Source organism: Erinaceus europaeus, chromosome 22, assembly GCF_950295315.1.
Source record: "Erinaceus europaeus chromosome 22, mEriEur2.1, whole genome shotgun sequence".
NCBI lineage: Eukaryota > Metazoa > Chordata > Mammalia > Eulipotyphla > Erinaceidae > Erinaceus > Erinaceus europaeus.
The window spans coordinates 8,820,414-8,838,811 of NC_080183.1; the positions used below are offsets into that span (position 1 = coordinate 8,820,414).

The window sequence follows — 18,398 nt, forward strand, 5'->3', positions numbered from 1 at the left end:
TTTTATTTATCTATTATTTATTTATTTATTTATTTATTACCAGAGCACTGCTCAGCTCTGGCTTATGGTGGTGCAGAGGCTTGAACCAGGGACTTCAAAGCCTCAGGCATGAGAATCTCTCTGAATAACGGCTATGGTATCTCCCCCACCTCAAAGAAAACATTCTACAAAGCCTTACTGGGTGCTACAGGGTTGAGCCAGGCTGTTAGGTTACGACTCCCACAGACTAGGTTATGATAGTGGTGGAAGGGAAAGAACCATCAAGAAATACCATAAACTATAGCAAGAGCAGGGGCATTACCGTGGTGCTTACTTTCACACACTTATGGATCAAAAGGAGTATTACATTTTCTTATCTATCTATTTATTTATTTACTTAATTTTTTCCACCACTCCCATCACCAAAGGTCTGTGTCCCCATCCCCACGTCTATGGACAACCACTGTAGTTCTCCCACAGCCTTGCAAATAGCTTGGTGTTTTGTTTCCACACTTAAGAGATTCAGTAGTCTGTGTACCGCATGTGAACGGACCCGTTCTGTGTTTGTCCTTCATCTTCTTACTTCACCGAGCATCATCATCTCCAGGGCCATTCACCTTATCCCAGAGGAAGGGTGGATTAACATTTCAAATGGTGAAGCCCTAGTGATGTAAAAAAACAGAAACAAACAAACCTGAACTGGAATTGGCATGTTGCATCAAAGTAAAAGACTCTGGGGTGGGTGGGTGGGTGAGAATACAGGTCCAAAAAGGAAGACAGAGGACCTAGTGGGGGTTGTACTATTATATGGAAAATTGGGAAATGTTATGCATGTACAAACTGTTGTATTTACTGTTGAGTGTAGAACATTAATTCCCCAATAAAGAAATAAAAAAAAAAAAAACAGAAACCAACCAAACAACAACAAAAAACAGCACACATGCACACACACAGTGCTTGAGATTTGGAACATGCTTTACAAGAGAGTTATGGCCTCAGATCTGCCCAAATATGTGTTCACACACTTAAGCCACCCAGTGCCAGCTGCGTCCACTGTAGAGCACGGGGGCATGGGCCTTTTTAAACATTGACTTTGCTACATACAGATGCCACCAGAGAAGCCCCACAGAGTTACAGGATCCTGTGATTGCTAATTTTAGAACTACCAACCCTCCACTCAAAGAATCCTTTTGTATTACAGCCGGGTGGCTCGTTTACGCTATGGGACATGCTGATGTCACAGCCAAGGAGTGGTACACACTCACGCTAACTATTAAGGTAAGCACCACAGCTCAGAAGGCTGAGAGGTAAGCTGTTACCACCTGGTATATTAGGGACATAGACAGACCAGCAAGCCACTGGGCCCTAGGACCATGGTGTGTGTTAGGGCAACCCACACAAGACTCTTCAGTAGATGACTTTATCACCGTATACTTAAAGAATGTGTTAATGCCTTGTTAGTACATTGCAAATATTTTCTCCCATGTTTTTCTGTGTGTTTTATTTATGCTTATATTTTTTGATTCATGGTAGCTTTAGACATCGTCGATATTGCAAAGTATATTTTAAGAAAGACTCCTTATTTCTTTTTTTAAAAACTTTTTACTTTTTTTTCAATTTTTATTTATAAAATGGAAACACTGACAAGTGACAAGAGGGGTACAATTCCACACAGTTCCCACCACCAGAGCTCCGTATCCCATCCCCTCCCCTGATAACTTTCCTACTCTTTATCCCTCTGGAACCATTGACCCAGGGCCATTGTGGAATGCAGAAAGTGGAAGGTCTGGCTTCTGTAATTTCTTCTACGCTGAACATAGGTGTTGACAGGTCGATCCATACTCCCAGCCTGTCTCTCTCTTTCCCTGGTGGGGCAGGGCTCTGGGGAATCAGAGCTCCAGGACACATTGGTGGGGTCGTCTGCCCAGGGGTCTCCTTATTTCTTAAGACTAGGAGCTTTTTCCCCCCAAAATAAAGTTTTATTTTTATGTTTAGATTTTATATTATTAGTATTATTATTACCACCAGCTCTGGTTTATGGTGATGCTGGGGATTGAACCTGGGGCCTCTGGTGCCTCAAGCACGAAAGCCTTTTTGCAGAGCCACTATGCTGTCTCCCCATCCTATGATTAGATCTTTAATCCATCAGGAATTGGGTGTGAATCATAAGGGGGGAAGTACCCAACACCCCTCTGAGTCAGTGAGTCTGTGTCCTTCCATCCTTCCAGTCAGCCCTTCTCCTCCTGGCTTAACTGACAGTTTTTACTGTTTTTCCAACTCTGTTTTTAACGGATAGTTTTTGCTGTTTTTCCAACTCGAGGGGCAGGCTCTTCATAGGACTTTGAAGTGACGGGGCAAGGCAGTGAAACGATGGCTAATGGTTCCGCTAGGGCTGGCCTACGGTTTCTGGCTTTAGATAAACTGTGAGCAAGAGGCAGACATGTTGACTCCGGTGAATGTGTGTGAAGGCTGCAGACCATGAGCCTCAGCGCCTGCATGGGCAGCTGCTGGGCGGTAGCTAATGTGTTTATTCTGTGGGCCTTACCTAGCATGCTGGACAGTGATTTTTTTTTTTTTCCTTGTTCATTTGACAACATTTTGGTAGTATATCAGGAACTGTCAAGGAAGTCCCATCTGAAACTGTTTAATGAATAGATATGTATTTTCCCTGGGATCAGGGGGGGATGTTTCCTCTACTTTGAACTTTTGCTCAGTGTGGTGGCAATGGCTTTTGCTGTGGTAAGTGTGGAGTGAGAAGGGCATTTGTTCCACCCGGTAGGTAGGCCCCATAATTTCAGAAACATACACAGAGCGTCATCTTCCTGTCCTCAATGGCTGTGCTTCTCCACTGCAGGGTCACCTCTCCTCTGGGATGCTGAACGGCAGACCTCTCTGGAGAAAAGTCCACACAAGTTTCCCAAAGAATGGCTGGGCAGCCATTGGGACTCACTCCTTTGCCTTCGCACAGTTTGACAACTTTCATGTGGAAGCCTCACACTGACGCCCACACGGCGCCATAGAACTCTCAGACCTTTCAACCTGTGGGTTTTGGTTCTGAACCAGTTCTTGTCTGGATGGACCAGCACACAAGCCTTTTGAAGATGACATCAAAGAAGAATTTGGAGAGTATTTCTTTTTTTTTTTTTCATTGATCTCCACAAGATTTTCTTTCTTTTTTCTTTTTTTTTTTTTTTTTAAAGAACTAATTCCAAGGATAAACAGCTGAATCTTGAGCGTTACCTGAAATACCTTCTAAAACAACACAGCTGTACTTTGGTCCTGTCCTTAGAGTGGTTTGGCTGTTTCAGATTTCCAAGCCTTACTGTTAGTGTGGAAGTAGCTCTCTCCACCTTATCTGCAAATGATGCCATAGAGTACACTAACCTGATCATCACTGAGATGTGTTTGTTACACCGACCAAGCTTCTAGCATGAGCTGCTATCCTCATTTGCAACAATGCTGCCAATTTCAGGGAACACTGGAACACTGGAAATTTGCTGCTTTTTTGAAAAGCCTTGTCAACAGATCATACTTATTATTCTTTAAAAAAAAAAGTATTTTTTCTTTCTCTCATTTTTTAAGATGGCACTTATAAATTATAGGTCTAACAAGTGGACTGATTGGAAAACTGCTTGATTAATAAACCTCTAGATCTATTTCTGCAAGAGTAAATGCCAGCAGGTTGATTTGGGTTATCCTGTAGCTTGAAAATTTTCTCAATCCCACTTTGGGTCTTCTATCATACCTGTCTGTGTGTCTTTTACCACGCACAGGAAAGAAGAAGAAAATCCGGGATAGCCAGTGTTCTCTGTGGTCCAAAGACACAGTTGTAGCAAATGTCCTGCCTTATTGGATTGTGTGCCTTTTGTGGTCTGCTTTTTGTGGGGCTGTAACAAATAAAATATCTAACAGATTTTTTTTTATCTCTTTTGTGTGTGGAAGGAGTGGGATACTTAGATTTTTCTGTTTTTTTTTTTTTTTTTTAATTTTTTGTCATCTTTATTGGATAGAGATAGTCAGAAATTGAGAGGGTAGAGGAGATAGAGAAGGGAGAGAGAGAGAGACACACCTGCAGCCCTGCGTCACCACTTACAAAGCTTTATCCCTGCAGGTGAGGACTGGGAGCTTGAACCTGGGTCCTTGCACACTGTGACATGTGCGCTCAACCAGGTGAGCCACCTCACCAACCCCTTTAGTCTTTTTCTAGTTCACAAAATTGGATCAGAATTGGAGGTGTGGTTGGGTGTATTTACCTTGTAAAATTACGAACCTTTAGCTTTAGGACAGGCGAGTAAATGTGTCATGTGATGTAATTTATGTCCAGGTGCTAGCTTACCTCCTAGAAGCAACCTATTTATTCAGTGTATAAAAAAAAAATCACGTTATAGGTTTCATCACAAGCTCTTCATAGTTTAAAGTTTCATTCAGGGCTGGGAAAATAGCTCAGCTTTCTAGTGAGCCTGCTCTACCATTGCTGGAGACCCAGGTTCGAGCCTAGTGCCCACTGCAAGAGGGCAGCTCAGGCTGTAACACCCGCTCTGTCTCTGTCTCTCTCCCTATCTGAACAAGGTAGTTTAGAAGAGTGAAGCCCTAGTGACAACAAAAACAGTTAAATACAACTTCCCTGAATTGATCCTACCAATGGGAATTTTTAAAAATTTATCCCCTTTTGTTGCCCTCGTTTTATTGTTGTAATTATTATTGCTGTTGTTATTGATGTCATCGTTGTTGGACAGGACAGAGAGAAATGGAGAGAGGAGGGGAAGACAGAGAGGGGGAGAGAAAGACAGACACTTGCAGACCCGCTTCACCACCTGTGAAGCGACTCCCCTGCAGGTGGGGAGCCAGGGGCTTGAATCGGGATCCTTACGCCGGTCCTTGTGCTTTGCACCACCTGCACTTAACCTGCTGCGCTACCGCCCAGCTCCCACCAATGGGGATTTTTGTGATGGGTTAGTTAGGCTAACATAACAGTGTTTTATATTACTTATTAACATGAAGAGCTGAATATTAGAATATTACAAGGAAGTTTTAAAAGTGAAGGCCAAGTCTAAGTAGTTTACATTTCAGGTCCCTGCATATTTTAAAAGATTAAATCTGCACAGTGGTGGCCCTGAATTGATCCTACCAATGGGGAATCGTGGAAGGAGATGGTGGGTGAGGTGTGCTGGCTCATATTTTGAGGGAGCTGTACTCAAGACAAAAATTCCAGCTGGAACGCCAAACTCTGCTGCTTATCCCACTGGGGTCTTTGGAATGGAAGCCACTGCTCTGCCATGACATTGACTCTTTCTGGCCACTCTCTCTAATTCCATATGTTGGAAAGTTAATATTCTTTTATTTGACTCAAATCTTGCTCACCCAAAGAGATAATTTGCTTTTCAAAACTAATGGGTTTTTCCACCCATTCTTTACCGTGCTGAGAGATGATCACGCAAAGCCTGCCCATTTCCACTCAGGCAAAATGACTTGAGCAAGTGGAATTTTTAAGTCCTCTAGATGTTCCTTCCAGCAGCTCCCATTCTTCTGTTTGTGTATCTTGCTTGAAAGCAACTGTCTACACACAGAACTACCATGGATATTTTAAATCACCACAGAGTGCAGACATGAGTTAGATGAGAATCGAGGTAGTCAAGAGGTGTGACTGGAAAACCACTCCTTTCTGGTTCTCGTCCTACGTGGAGTCTTCCCAACACTGGTTGTTCTTTTATTGAGTGACTATTGTACTTTCACTGGAAAGCTGGATTCTCTCTGCATGGCAAAAGTATTATGATTTGGTCAGATTATTCTGAAAATAGCACTTTTGATAAATTCATGTCCACGAGTAACTGTGATTTAAACTTTTCCTGTTGGGAATTTGTGAGGATGTGGTTGAGCTTGGCAGGGCTTGAACCTGAGGAGTGTTGTCTATCCTGTCAGTCTCTCTACTGTACTGAGAGGTTGAGGAAGGAGGAACAGTAGCAACCCCAAAGGTGTGCCTCGTCCTATCAGAGTCCCTGTCTCACAAAGCACCCGCATTCCTGATACTATGGCCATTAGATAAAAAGAAAAGGGGCAGATGTTGGACATTCAGCCATTGCTGACACTATGGCCTATTTACATAATCATTATTTTGCCTGAAAGATTCCCCACCCATTCCTTTGATCAATCTTCTTTCTACCATAAGACCCGCCCTGCCTGCAGGGTACATTAATCCCGCCAGTTAAAACCCTCGCAACTGTTGCTACAGAAGCTTTCTACCTTCCCACTCTTTCTTTTCTCCATCCCCTTTCCCAGCCATCTCCGTTCCCAACTTGCCACTTTCGGTCTTACCCTATAAAGCCCACTTCTGTTCCTGGTTTCACTCTCTCTTCTCTCCCGTGCCCTGACCTGGAGAACAGCTGGTATGCAGAGCGGGAGGCGGCCACTGCGGTTTGGCACCACATGGCTTAACCTGCTGATCTCACACCCGACTCTGGGACGCCCGCATGAATAAAGAATCGCATTTACCGTGCCGCCACGAGTTCCTGGTCTCCCACCCACGAAGCAAGCCCGGCATTTCCAACACATATTCTTCTCTCCTCCACCTCTTCCTTCTCTCCTTCCTTCCCCCTCCTGCTTTACTCTCCTTGCTTTCATCCTTGTTTAAAGATTAAATTTCTTTTTAATATATGCATTTTATTGATGAGAGAGAGAGAGACCAATCAGAGCACTGTTCAGCTCTGGCTGATGGCTGTGCTGGGGACTGTACCTGGGGTCTTGGAGCCTCAGGCAAGAAAGTCTTCTACAGAACCACTAGGCTATCTCCCCTGCCATCTCTTTCTCCTTTTCCTCTTCCCCACTCCATTCTTCTCCACTACAAATGAACTTGATGATTCATAGAATTTATAATTAGTCCTCAGCTAGGAAAAACTAAGCACTTTGGGGGGTAGTGGAAGATGGGTAAACAATTTAAAACAGTTTTGTGCCAACAGAGTAGTTACAATTGCACATTCAGGGAATTAAGGCATTAGAAATTTTACTGAAAAGAGAATTTATTACTCTCTGCCTCTGTCTAGCAAATTACACTAATTGATACCTTTGAATTCACGGAACATAGTTCATACAGGGGGAAGGTTTTGAACTCATACTGCAGAGTTTATATGTGGGGCCAGAAGCTGGCTCATAGCAGGGCAGATACCTTGAGGTACATGTGACCCAGCTCTGCACTGGGCAACACAGGGGTCTCAAAGCAGCAAGGCCACCCTGTAGATTTGGGGCTAGGTGACACTGCCACAGTCATTTAAGTTATTTTCTTAATCTATTTTTTTTAATTATTTGTTTTGGATACATACAGAGAGCAGATGACAGAGGAGGAGGAGAAGGAAAGGGAGAGGGACAGAGAGACACCTGCATCTCTGCTTCACCACTCGCAGAGCTTTCCCTCTGCAGGTAGAGAGCAGGGGCGTGAAACCTGGGTCCTTGGTCACTGCAACATGAGCTGCCGGTCTCCCTCTCTCTCTCTCTCTCTCTCTCTCTCTCCATATATCCCCCCTCTCAATTTCTGTCTTTATATCCAATCAATAAGTAATAAAGTATTTCAAAATAAGTATTTCAAAATAAGGGTTTGAGTTGTTTTTCAGCAAGGATTAAGAATGCATGGGAAAGCTTCAATGATTATAAGCAACAGAAGTGTCGTAGTCCAGCTGGAGTCTGGAAGAGAGTATTTTGGCTGAGTACATTGATGCTTCAAAGAAAATGCAGGCTCAGTTACTAAGGAGAACAGGAAAATGAATGTTGGGGCACCGGGGCAGGCACTGGAAATAGCAACAGCCTGGAAATAGCAACTAGCAACAAAATGTTTCTGTTAACATTCTTGAAAATCTTCATCTTCGGAAAAGGCTTTTGTGTTTTCTCCTCTGCTAGCTACTATATTCAAGCAGACAGTCCAGAATCATCGCTTTTTTTTTTTTTTTTTTTTTTTTTTTTTATTGCCAGGGGTGGGGTGGGTGGATGGGAGAAGAAGCCTATCTATGCTTAGCATAGCTGGGAAATGTAAAAACTGATGGGAACTTGGGCACTGGTAAGTTCAAATGCTCTGGGAAGACTTCTGGGCACCAGGAAGTGGCTCATGACACCCTAAATTCCTATTTCAATTTTTTTTTTGAGAAATTGAGAGAGGAGGGAGAGATATAAATAGGTAGGCAGGTAGACAGAGACATCTGTAGCACTGCTTCACCACTTGTGAAGCTTTCCTGCTACAGATGGGAGCCAGGGGCTTGAATCCTTATACACTGTAATGTGTGTGCTTAGGCAGAGAGGCTAGCGCCCAACTACCACTGCCATTTCAAATTTACTCAGCGTCAGAGTGGCATCCAGTCAGCCAGAGCAGCCTCAGTTTGTTCCAGGAAACTTGCCTAAGCCCACAGCTATCATTTGTGGCATGGCAAAACCCTTAGCAAAGGTGGCAGATTCTTGCAAAACCACCCATACCATCATTTCTCAGCAACGAGAGGATCCTTCTAAGCATTTGAAGTAACAGTCAGCAGTCACTAAGAGTTCGTTTGTAAGATCCACGGAAGCAGGCATCCAGTTCTCTATACTCCATGGTGTCTGCAGGGTCTAACCCAATCCTTGAGGTGCATAATACACCCGAGATGGCTCTCCCGTGCAAGGGGTGGTGTGTTTATAAGGCGGTAGAGACCCTGCAGAGCAAGTTGAGTGAGTTCTCCTACTGCCCTCAGAACAACCCCATGAAGCAGGCAACCTTTGAAACTACACTTCGAGGTTATGACACAAGGGGTAAACTGACTAACTCCATCCTGAATATGTATCATTTGAAATTTCTCAAACTACTGTGAAATAAGGGGAATTCTAAAAGCTTGCCTAGGTGAGGCTGTGGATCAAACCTGCCGAAGTCCATGTCCAGTGGAGAAGCAATTACAGAAACCTGAACTCCCACCTTCTGTACCCCAAAAATAATTTGGCCCCTACTCCCAGAGGGGGAGAAATGTTAGGGGAAGATGACTAGAAGGCCCTGAACCCAATCCCATCAGGACCCAGAAAAAAGAGGGGGGAAATGAAGGGCATTCAGAAGTAGTAATAAGTGTAGGTATGACTTAAAATGGAAGAAGAAGCAGGACCATAGAAAAAATGGGAAATAGACTTACAGTCATAGAAATAATAGTCAACCCATATCTGTGAGCTTGGGGAAACTGCAGTTTCCAAAGGAGGGAATGGGGACACACAACTCTGGTGACAAGGATGGCAGAGAATTCTAGCCCTGTTGTTTTGTAATTTTGTAAACTACTCATACTACTAAAAAAAAAAAGCTAACCTCAGTTGGGAGCTATTTCAGCCTGTCAGAGCACCAGATTTGTATGCCAAGGCCCCAGAAAGTGCTGGCTCTCTCTCTCCTCTCCTATAATATCTACCTAGATTAATAAATGAAAAAGCCCAACTATCCTGCTAGCCATGACTAAAAATAAATTACTTTGCCTGACAAATCAAAAGGGAAGAACAAAATAGGAACAGACTGACCTGCTGGGTTAGCTCAAGGATAACTGGGGTGCTTGGGGGTCTGTGAGAAGACGTATTCAATACCATCTCTTTTTTGTTCTTTAATTTTACTTTACTGCCACTAGGATTACCACCAGGGCTTGGTCCACAGCTCCAAACAGCCATTTTCCCCCTTATTAGATATGACAGAAATTGAGAGGGGAAGGGGTGACAGAAAAGACAAGAGACAGACACCTGCATTTCTTGGGAAGCTTCCCTCTCTGCTGGTGTGGACCAAGGGCTCAAACCTGTGTTCTTGCACATGGTAGGTAATGTGTACCCTCAGCAGGGTGCGCTACCCACCCAGCCCCTGGTAGGTAGTGTGTACCCTCAGCTGGGTGCGCTACCCACCCAGCCCCTTCAACAACATTTCTGCCTCTCTCTTGTGTGAGGTGGTGAGACATTTAACTGAGCTGCTGAGTCCAAAATGCCATCCTGTGATGTTACCTCATATGGACTATGGGTGAAAGGCATTGTGATTTCTCCCAGGACTGTGTGTCTGCCATGTTGAATCTTGTGTAGAGACAATGAAGGTAAATGTAGCAGACAGAGCAGTGTCTCTGTGACACCAGTGCCCCAGGCTCTGCTCTTCAGTCTTTTGGGGAAATAATTTTTATATTGTTTGTCTATGTGACCTTTATTTATCTTTTTTCCTGAGGCATTCATAAGGCCAGATTCTGTGTAAGCAAGTTGGCAGTTGTACCTGTTATTCATATCCCTGTGGAATCTTTCCTTCTAGACCAAAGTCTCTTCAGCCTATCTGTGGAGTTACCTTAGGCAAGGGCTCAAGATTTTTTTTTTGGGGGGTGGAGCTTTGCTGCATGATATTCACATTCCTTTAAAGGCTTCTTTTTGTCTCTCTCCCTCTATATCTCTAGAGATTCTTGAGAATCATCAGATAAGACCTGCAATCTTATCTGGATGCTGGTGGGAATGTCAATTGGTCCAACCTCTGTGGAGAACAGTCTGGAAGGCTAGAAATGTCTCATTTCTCATCTCAGAAGGCTAGAAATGGACCTACCCTATAATCCTGCAGTTCCTCTCCTGGGGGTGGATATATCCTAAGGAACCCAACACACCCATCCAAAAAGATCTGTGTACACATATGTTCTTAGTAGCACAATTCATAATAGCCAAAACCTGGAAGCAACCCAGATGTCCAACATCAGATGAGTGGCTGAGCAACTTGTGGTCTATATACACAATGGCATACTACTCAGCTATAAAAAAGGTGTCTTCACCATTTTCAGCCAATCTTGGATGGACCTTGAAATATTCATGTTAAGTGAAATAAGTCAGAAACAGAAGGATGAATATGGGATGATCTCACTCTCAGGCAGAAGCTGAAAAACAAGACCAGAAGAGCAAACCCAAGCAGAACCTGAACTGGAATTGGCATACTGCACCAAAGTAAAAGACTCTGGGGTGGGTGGGGGGAGAGTACAGTTCCTTCAGAGGACCTAGTGGAGGTTGTATTGTTATATGGAAAACTGAAAAATGTTATGCATGTACAAACTATTGTATTTACCATTGAATGTAAAATATTAATTCCCCAATAAAGAAATTAAAAAGAAAGAAAGACCAGAGTACTGCTCAGCTTTTGCTTATAGTGGTGTTGGGGACCCAACATTGGACCAGAGAGCCTCAGATAGAAAAGTATTTTGAATAGCCATTATGCTATTTTCCCAACTCCATGGATAATTTTTTTAAAGCTTACTGATATAGTCAAAGCAATTGGCTTTTGCACTCCTTATCTTTGTTGTCTTGCATTTAACACCAGAGGAGGCAACTTGTTATACCAAAGGTCAAGCCAAAGGGAAGCTCTATGACCCTGCAATTCCTCTCCTGGGGATATATCCTAAGGAACCCAACACATCCATTCAAAGAGATCTGTGTACACATATGTTCTTGGCAGCACAATTTGTAATAGCCAAAACCTGGAAGCAGCCCAGGTGTCCAACAACAGATGAGTGGCTGAGCAAGTTGTGGTCTATATACACAATGGAATACTACTCAGCTGTAAAAAATGGTGACTTCACCGTTTTCAGCCCATCTTGGATGGACCTTGAAAAATTCATGTTAAGTAAAATAAGTCAGAAACAGAAGGATGAATATGGGATGATCTCACTCAGGCAGAAGTTGAAAACCAAGATCAGAAAAGAAAACACAAGTAGAACCTGAAATGGAACTGGCGTATTGCACCAAAGTAAAAGACTCTGGGGTGGGTGGGTGGGGAGAATACAGGTCCAAGGATGACAGAGGACCTAGTGGGGGTTGTATTGTTATATATGGAAACTGGGGAATGTTATGCATGTACAAACTATTGCATTTACTGTTGAAAGTAAAACATTAATTCCCCAATAAAGAAATTTTTTTAAAAATCTAAAAAAAGAAAAAAGTTATTGTTTTATTTTATGGGAGAGATGCCAGAGCACATCTGTGACATTTTAGGTGCAAGAAAAAAAATATATATATATACTTGGGGAACCCAGGAGAGATATGTCAGAAGCATAGAACAGGACTCACATACAGGAGGTTCCAGATTAAAACCCTAAATTTATATATATATATATCAGAGCCAGGCCAGCTCTCTGGAACCCTTTCTTCATAAAAATGATCCTTCATTCTATAAACATTGGTTGTTTCTTCCTTGAATAGAAATAGAGGGATAAATCTGAATGAGATTGACTTGGATTACAGGAAAGTCAAAAGAATGAATACTATGTTTTAATTATGGTCATGACTAAGAGTTTGAACAGAACTTGTCTCTCATGACTTTATCTCCATTTCTTACTTTCGTGGGGCAGGTGAGTAGTGGGGTGGTAAAACTGAAAGACACACAAAGGAAAATGAACAAGTATTGGAAAACTTTCAAATGGATTTGAATATGCAGCTTTATCCTTATTTAATTCTGAAGAACAAAAACTGTTGTAGGGGTGAAAATGTGAAACACTCATGATTTCAGTGTGGCAATGATTTTCTTTTCATGCATCAGTATGAATTTCCCTGAATCGACTGTAATGTAATATTTATAAGGTTCATTAGATGTGTGGAAAAAGTAAACATTAGGCAGTCTCAAAGTGTCTAGCTAATTCAGATCTCACCCAGGTGTCTATGCTATCTGTTTCCAGGGTGTGTAGTTCATGTGTGAATAACATCCTCTTTATTTATTTAAAGGGTATTTGAGAAGCATAGTCAAGTCAACAGTTAACATAAAATCTTAGTCCCTGATTTTTAATATGGATTAATGAGTTTTGTTTTCTTTTCCCCTTTGTAGGGCTAATAAAATTGTATGTCAAAAGAGACAAAGAAAAAAATATTACTGTTGGTGTTCTGGTCAAAAACTGATCCATCAAGAAAATTGAAACTCCTCTAGAGAATGGATGGACTATGACTTACTTGTTGTTGGGTGAGGAGAAGTCACAGAGAAAATTCATGAATCATAAAGCAAAATGAATGTTAAAGAAAAGCATTTTATATTTCTGTCAGTTGAGATGGAAAACAAATCAGTCTCACAAAGATGAAATATTACTACTGAAAGATTCTCATTGTGCTTACTGTTCACTTTATCACTCATTTACTTAAATTTTCAATGGCGAGATGTCACAGTGAGAATATACATTTTTTAATTCCATAACTGGATAAATATTTACCCGGATATCATTATATAATCCCAGAGATTGAGATAATGTAGAACCTGGGATTTATAAGCAAGGCTTAATTTTCTTCTCTTTTAGTGTTGCTTACTTATTTATTTGATTGAGTATCAGAGAAAAAAAAAACTGTGGGGAAAGGGGGAGATAGGAAAATAACATGATCTGGGAAGTGGAGCTGTGGATAAAGCACTGGACTCTCAAACATGAGGTCCCGAGTTCAATCCCCAGCAACACATGTACCAAAAATATGTCTGGTTCTTTCTCTCTCCTCACTTCTTTCTCATTAAAAAAATAAAATCTTTAAAAATTAAAAAAAAGAAGAGCGGCAGAAAGACAACTGAAGCAAATTCTTCATTACTTACAAGCCCTTGCAGGTGGTGATCTGGGGCTTGAACATTTAAAACATGTGTGTTCAGCCAGGTGCACTGTTGGGCTAGTGGTGTGAGAGAGATGACCCAGGAACCGAGCTGGTGGTGGTGAGGCAGTTCTATTTATCTGAGCACCCCAGAGTCGGGCAGTAGCACAGCAGGTTAAGTGTACATGGCAAAAAGCGCAAGGGCCGGCATCAAGATCCTGGTCTGAGTGCACATGCTCTTCGAGGCTGGAAAACGGAAGCCGCAAGTCGGAAACAGAATTGGCTTGACAATAACATACATGGTTAGGAAAGGGGCGTAGAAAGGTAAAAGGGGGCTGGGACAGGTAGGAACTTTCTTAGCAACTATTGTGAGGGGTTTAACTGGTAGGATTAATAATACCGTGCAGGCAGGGAGGGTCTTGAGGGTAGGAAAAGAATCTATCAAATGAGCAGAATGGGTGGGTAAGTAGGGAGGAGACCTTAAATCATTTGATAGACAAAACAGAACATTGATATGTAGATAATAAGAGAGCGGGCCATGGTATCAAGGAATGCAGAGCTGGCTTAATGTTTTAAGGAATGCCGAGCCCCTGGAGGCAGAAAAATGCAGGTTTCTGGAGACAGAGTAACTGACAGGAAAGCAAAACCTGAGGCCCATACCTCTCCCCAGCTCAACCTTAGCAAGACAGAGTCGGACAGGGAGATTCGTTTCCTCAGTTCTCCATTTTTCAGTGGGAAAAGCCTCGCCACGCTCAACCTGGTTCTCACAGTACTCCCAGCACTATGTGGCACCTTTTTTGTTGACATTCTGTTTTCAAAAAGGGAGGTCAGCAATAACTGTTTGCCTGCAGGAACCTGAACTAAAAATAAGGACCTCATTACCATGCAGTCTATGAAATAATTCCAACAGGGCCAGCCAAACAACTCCCTTGGTTTAGTGTACGTCTCTGCCACACACACAACCTAGGAGTGATCAAAGCTGCAGTGCTGTGACAGCGTTCATTCTCTCTCTCTTTTAAATATCTAAAAATAAAATAAAGAGAGAGAACTCCAGAAAAATATCTCAGCCATGCAGCCTGGTACTCTGCTTAGTCACCTGCTCCTCTTTCTTTAGAAAAGAAACAAAAACAGATCCTGGGAACAGACTGGAAACAGCATCCGCCAAAGAAACAATTAGGCAAAACCAAGAGCAGCCCTTCCAGCCAATGGGAGCCAGGCTCTCCCAGCTGGGGCCCTGCTGTGTTATGTCGCCGCCTTGTGGACACACAGTAGAATGCGCCTTCCTGGACCACAGTCACCCAATGGGCTCCCGTATTTCTCCAAATAGCTTCGTTTGGTTTTCCTAATGTTCATCTAGTGAGGGAAAAACACAGAGAAACACCGCAGCACTGCTCTGCTCAAGCTGATTCTGGGAGGGAACTTGGATTCTGGAACCTACAGCCATGGAAGTCTTTGGCAGAACTCCTAAGACAGCTCCTCTGTCCACGGTCTTCTAATTTTAAATACTTGTATTTTATTGTGTTATTATACTTTGCTATTGAGAGAGAAAGAAATACAGAGAGAGAAAGAGAGAGAGAGAGAGAGAATGATGCTCGCTATAAGTTATCTTCCAGAGCAAGGATTTCATTTATTATTTTTATTTCACTCTACTTTGTTAATATTTTTAGTCATGAGAGATAGTTTTACAGAGAGAAAGATGATCACCGCCCATCCCCTCAGGCTCTACTTTTCATTTACTGTTTTATATTCTTTTCTTTTATTGTTTACATGGAGTAGAATGCACCTGGAAGTGGAGACTTTAGAGAACTCATAAAAATGACCTCCAACAGGGCCGGGTGGTGGTGCACCTGGTTGAGCGCACATGTTACAGTGCTCAAGGACCCGGGTTCGAGCCCCTGGTCCCCACCTGTAGGGTTAAAGCTTTGCAAGTGGTAAAGCAGGGCTGCAGGTGTCTCTCTCTTTCTCTCTACCTCTCTACCTCCCCTACCCTCTCAATTTCTGGCTTGTCTATATCCAATAAATACAATTAAATTTTTTTTTTAAATGACCTCCAACATCTGAGGTTCAATTCCCCGCACCACCATAACTCAGAGCTGATCATTCTTTGTTTAATAAAAAAATGTCTACATGTAAGATTAAAGTTAAAAAAAATACATGGGAGGCCTGGTGATGCACAGGTCATGCACATATGTGTGCCTGGACCCATGCTATGATCTTGTCCAAGCCCCTATTCTCCGCTGAAGCAGGGATACTTCACATTTGGTAAAAGCGGTTCTGCACTTGTCTTTCTTTCTCCTTCCCTCTCTGTCTTCCCCATCTGTGATCAATTTTTCTCCGTCTGAAGTGATAAAATCAAGAGAAAAATGCCACCAGGAGCATGTATTTCTAGTGCAGGAATGAAGGCACAGTGATAACCCCGGGGGCCAAAACAAACACCAGCACGGTGTTCAAAATGTAGTCCCTGACCTCTCTCCTTTTAGTCAAGAAGTTGGTGGAGACAGAGAGTTACAGGAGAGACAGAGGGACAGAAGCCAGAGCTACACTGAGCACCTGCGTGTGTACTGGGGGGGGGGGGTGAACCCTGATCTTCAAGGACACAGGCCCAGGGTCTGCAGGGGCTGCGGCTCTGCCACCTCCCTAGTTCTTGACACAAACGAAGGTTTGAAAGTGAGTGAATGTTGATGACCGAGACACTCACACCTAAGCCTCCAGGTCCCATGTTCAATACACTGCAGCACCATAGATCCAAGCTGAAAAAACAAACCACAAAATAACAAAACAGCAAAACAACAGCAACAAAAATTACATCCAGAAACTGAACAACGGAACTAAAATATGAGACATTGTGCCTCGAGAACAGACTGTGGTGTTGTGTCGCCGCCTTGTGGACATGCAGGAGAATACACCCTGAGGAGAAAAATTGAGAAAACTTGGTAGAACTTCAGAGTATTAAGTAGACATTGTAATAAAAAAAAAGTAATTCATAGATCAGACTAGAAATTGGCTCAGTGGTGGAGACCCAGACTTTCTGGAGTGAGGCAGCAGGCTCCATCTCCAACTCTCCTTGTCCTGATTGCTTTCCTGCTGCTCCTGTGAGGCTGAGAGGAATCTGGAGCCTTGGGCACTCAAGCCCCGTGCTGTGCAGGTGCAGCAGTCCTGCCTGTGACTATTTAGTTCTTCATATGAAAGGTGATTAAAAAAACTGTCAAGGTCAGTTGGCCCCATACATCTAGAAAGTGAATACCTGAGGCAGAAAGCAGGGCGGGGCTATGGGCAAGGCAAACATCAGGGACCTCAGTGGACGCAGAATAGAATGCCTTGTGGATGCAGAATAGAATGCACCTCACCACACAAGACTTCAGAACCCAACATTCATCATTAGAGTTAAATAGACATCATTTCTGGAAAGATAGAGCAGCCAGATCATTGTGGATAGCGGTCTGGTCTGGGGTGTGGGAGCTCACAGCTTTAATCCCCAGCCCTTCTGCTGGGGTTGTCCTCAGCATCCTCTCTCTCTCTCTCTCTTTCTCTCTCTCTCTCTCCTTTGATAAACACGGCAGTGTTTTGCTGCCTCTTTGTGGACAAACCGCAGAATGCACCTGAATAGAGTCACAGCCAGGTCACTGTCAATCCACAGAATCCTCAGAAACAACTGGGACTGGAAGTCGGAAGGTAGCACAGTGGGTTAAACGCACAGGGCGTGTATCACAAAGACCAGGGTAAGGATCCCAGCTCGAGCCCCCGGCTCCCCACCTGTAGAGGAGTCGCTTTACAAGCGTTGAAGCAGGTCTACAGGTGTCTCTCTCTCTCTCTCTCCCCATCTCTGTCTTTCCCTGCTTTCTCCGTTTCTCTCTGTCCTGTCCATCAATGACATCAACAACAATAATAACTACCACCACAATAAAAAAGGGGCAACAAAAGGGAAAATAAATAAATTTTTAAAAAAACAACGAAACAACCAGCACGGCGGCATGCACACCAGCTCTCTAATACTGAGATTCTCTCTCTGTCTCTGTCTCTCTCTCTCTCTCAAGAAAATAGGAAAAATGATCACCAGGAGCAGTGGATTCGTAGTACAGGCCCCGAGTCCCAGCAATAACAATGGAGGAAAAAACGAACAACAAAATAATAATAAATAAAAAGCCACATTATATTGAAAGCTTAGAACCAACCTGGGCTGTGGTGATGTGCTGCCACCTTGTGGACACGCTGAAGACTGCATCTGAATAGAAAAGTTTAAGTCTCCACATCTCCTTCAGATAATAAATGTTTTTACATGAAATGCCATTAAACAAAACAGTCTTTTTCACTGTGAGCAAACCTGAGTACTCCTTTGCACAAATGGAGAGCAACCCACAAAACGCTTAGAAACAACCTGGGTTGTGGTGTGTTGCTGCCACCTTGTGGACACAGAACAGAATGCATCTGAACAGAGGAATTCAGAAACCCCCAGTGTAGCTTGATAGACTCAAGAGACATGGGTCCCTGCACTTAAATATTACAGAGGGCGAGGGAGACAGCATAATGGCGATGCCAAGAGACTCTCCTTCCTGAGGTTCTGAGGTCCCTAGTTCAATCCCCTGCACCGCCATCAGGCAGAGCTGAGCACGGACTGGTAAACTAGTAGCAGTAGTGGCAGTGGCAGCAGCAGGACTAGTAGGAGTGGCAGCAGTAACACAGAAGCTGGGGAGGAGGCTCAGTGGTGGAGAGAAGGCCTGGAATGTGTGATCCCCGGTTCAATCCCTGCCCCTCCTGGGCCTGGTGGTTTGTCTGGAACCCTTCCCCTCACTACATGGGTAGAAAGTGTTTTTCAAATGAATGAATACAGACCCCAGGCGTCTCAGAAGTGGAGAAAGACTCTGAGCCCACAGGGAGGTAGACAGACACACCAG

General features: G+C 43.3%; 1 protein-coding gene across 10 annotated transcripts in view; it reads left to right on the top strand.

The window, feature by feature from the left end:
• Positions 1 to 3,892, top strand: part of GALC (galactosylceramidase) — a 37,146-nt gene extending 33,254 nt beyond the window's left edge. For 9 of the 10 annotated variants that reach the window (XM_060181242.1, XM_060181240.1, XM_060181244.1 and 6 more), the window contains 2 exons: positions 1,181 to 1,257; positions 2,834 to 3,892. In XM_060181242.1, the coding sequence (XP_060037225.1) occupies positions 1,181 to 1,257; positions 2,834 to 2,980 (224 nt within the window). In that variant the 3' untranslated portion in view covers positions 2,981 to 3,892. The remainder of the gene's footprint in view (positions 1 to 1,180; positions 1,258 to 2,833) is intronic. The other variant, XM_060181246.1, reaches the window with a different exon arrangement.
• The last annotated feature ends 14,506 nt before the right edge of the window (positions 3,893 to 18,398 follow it).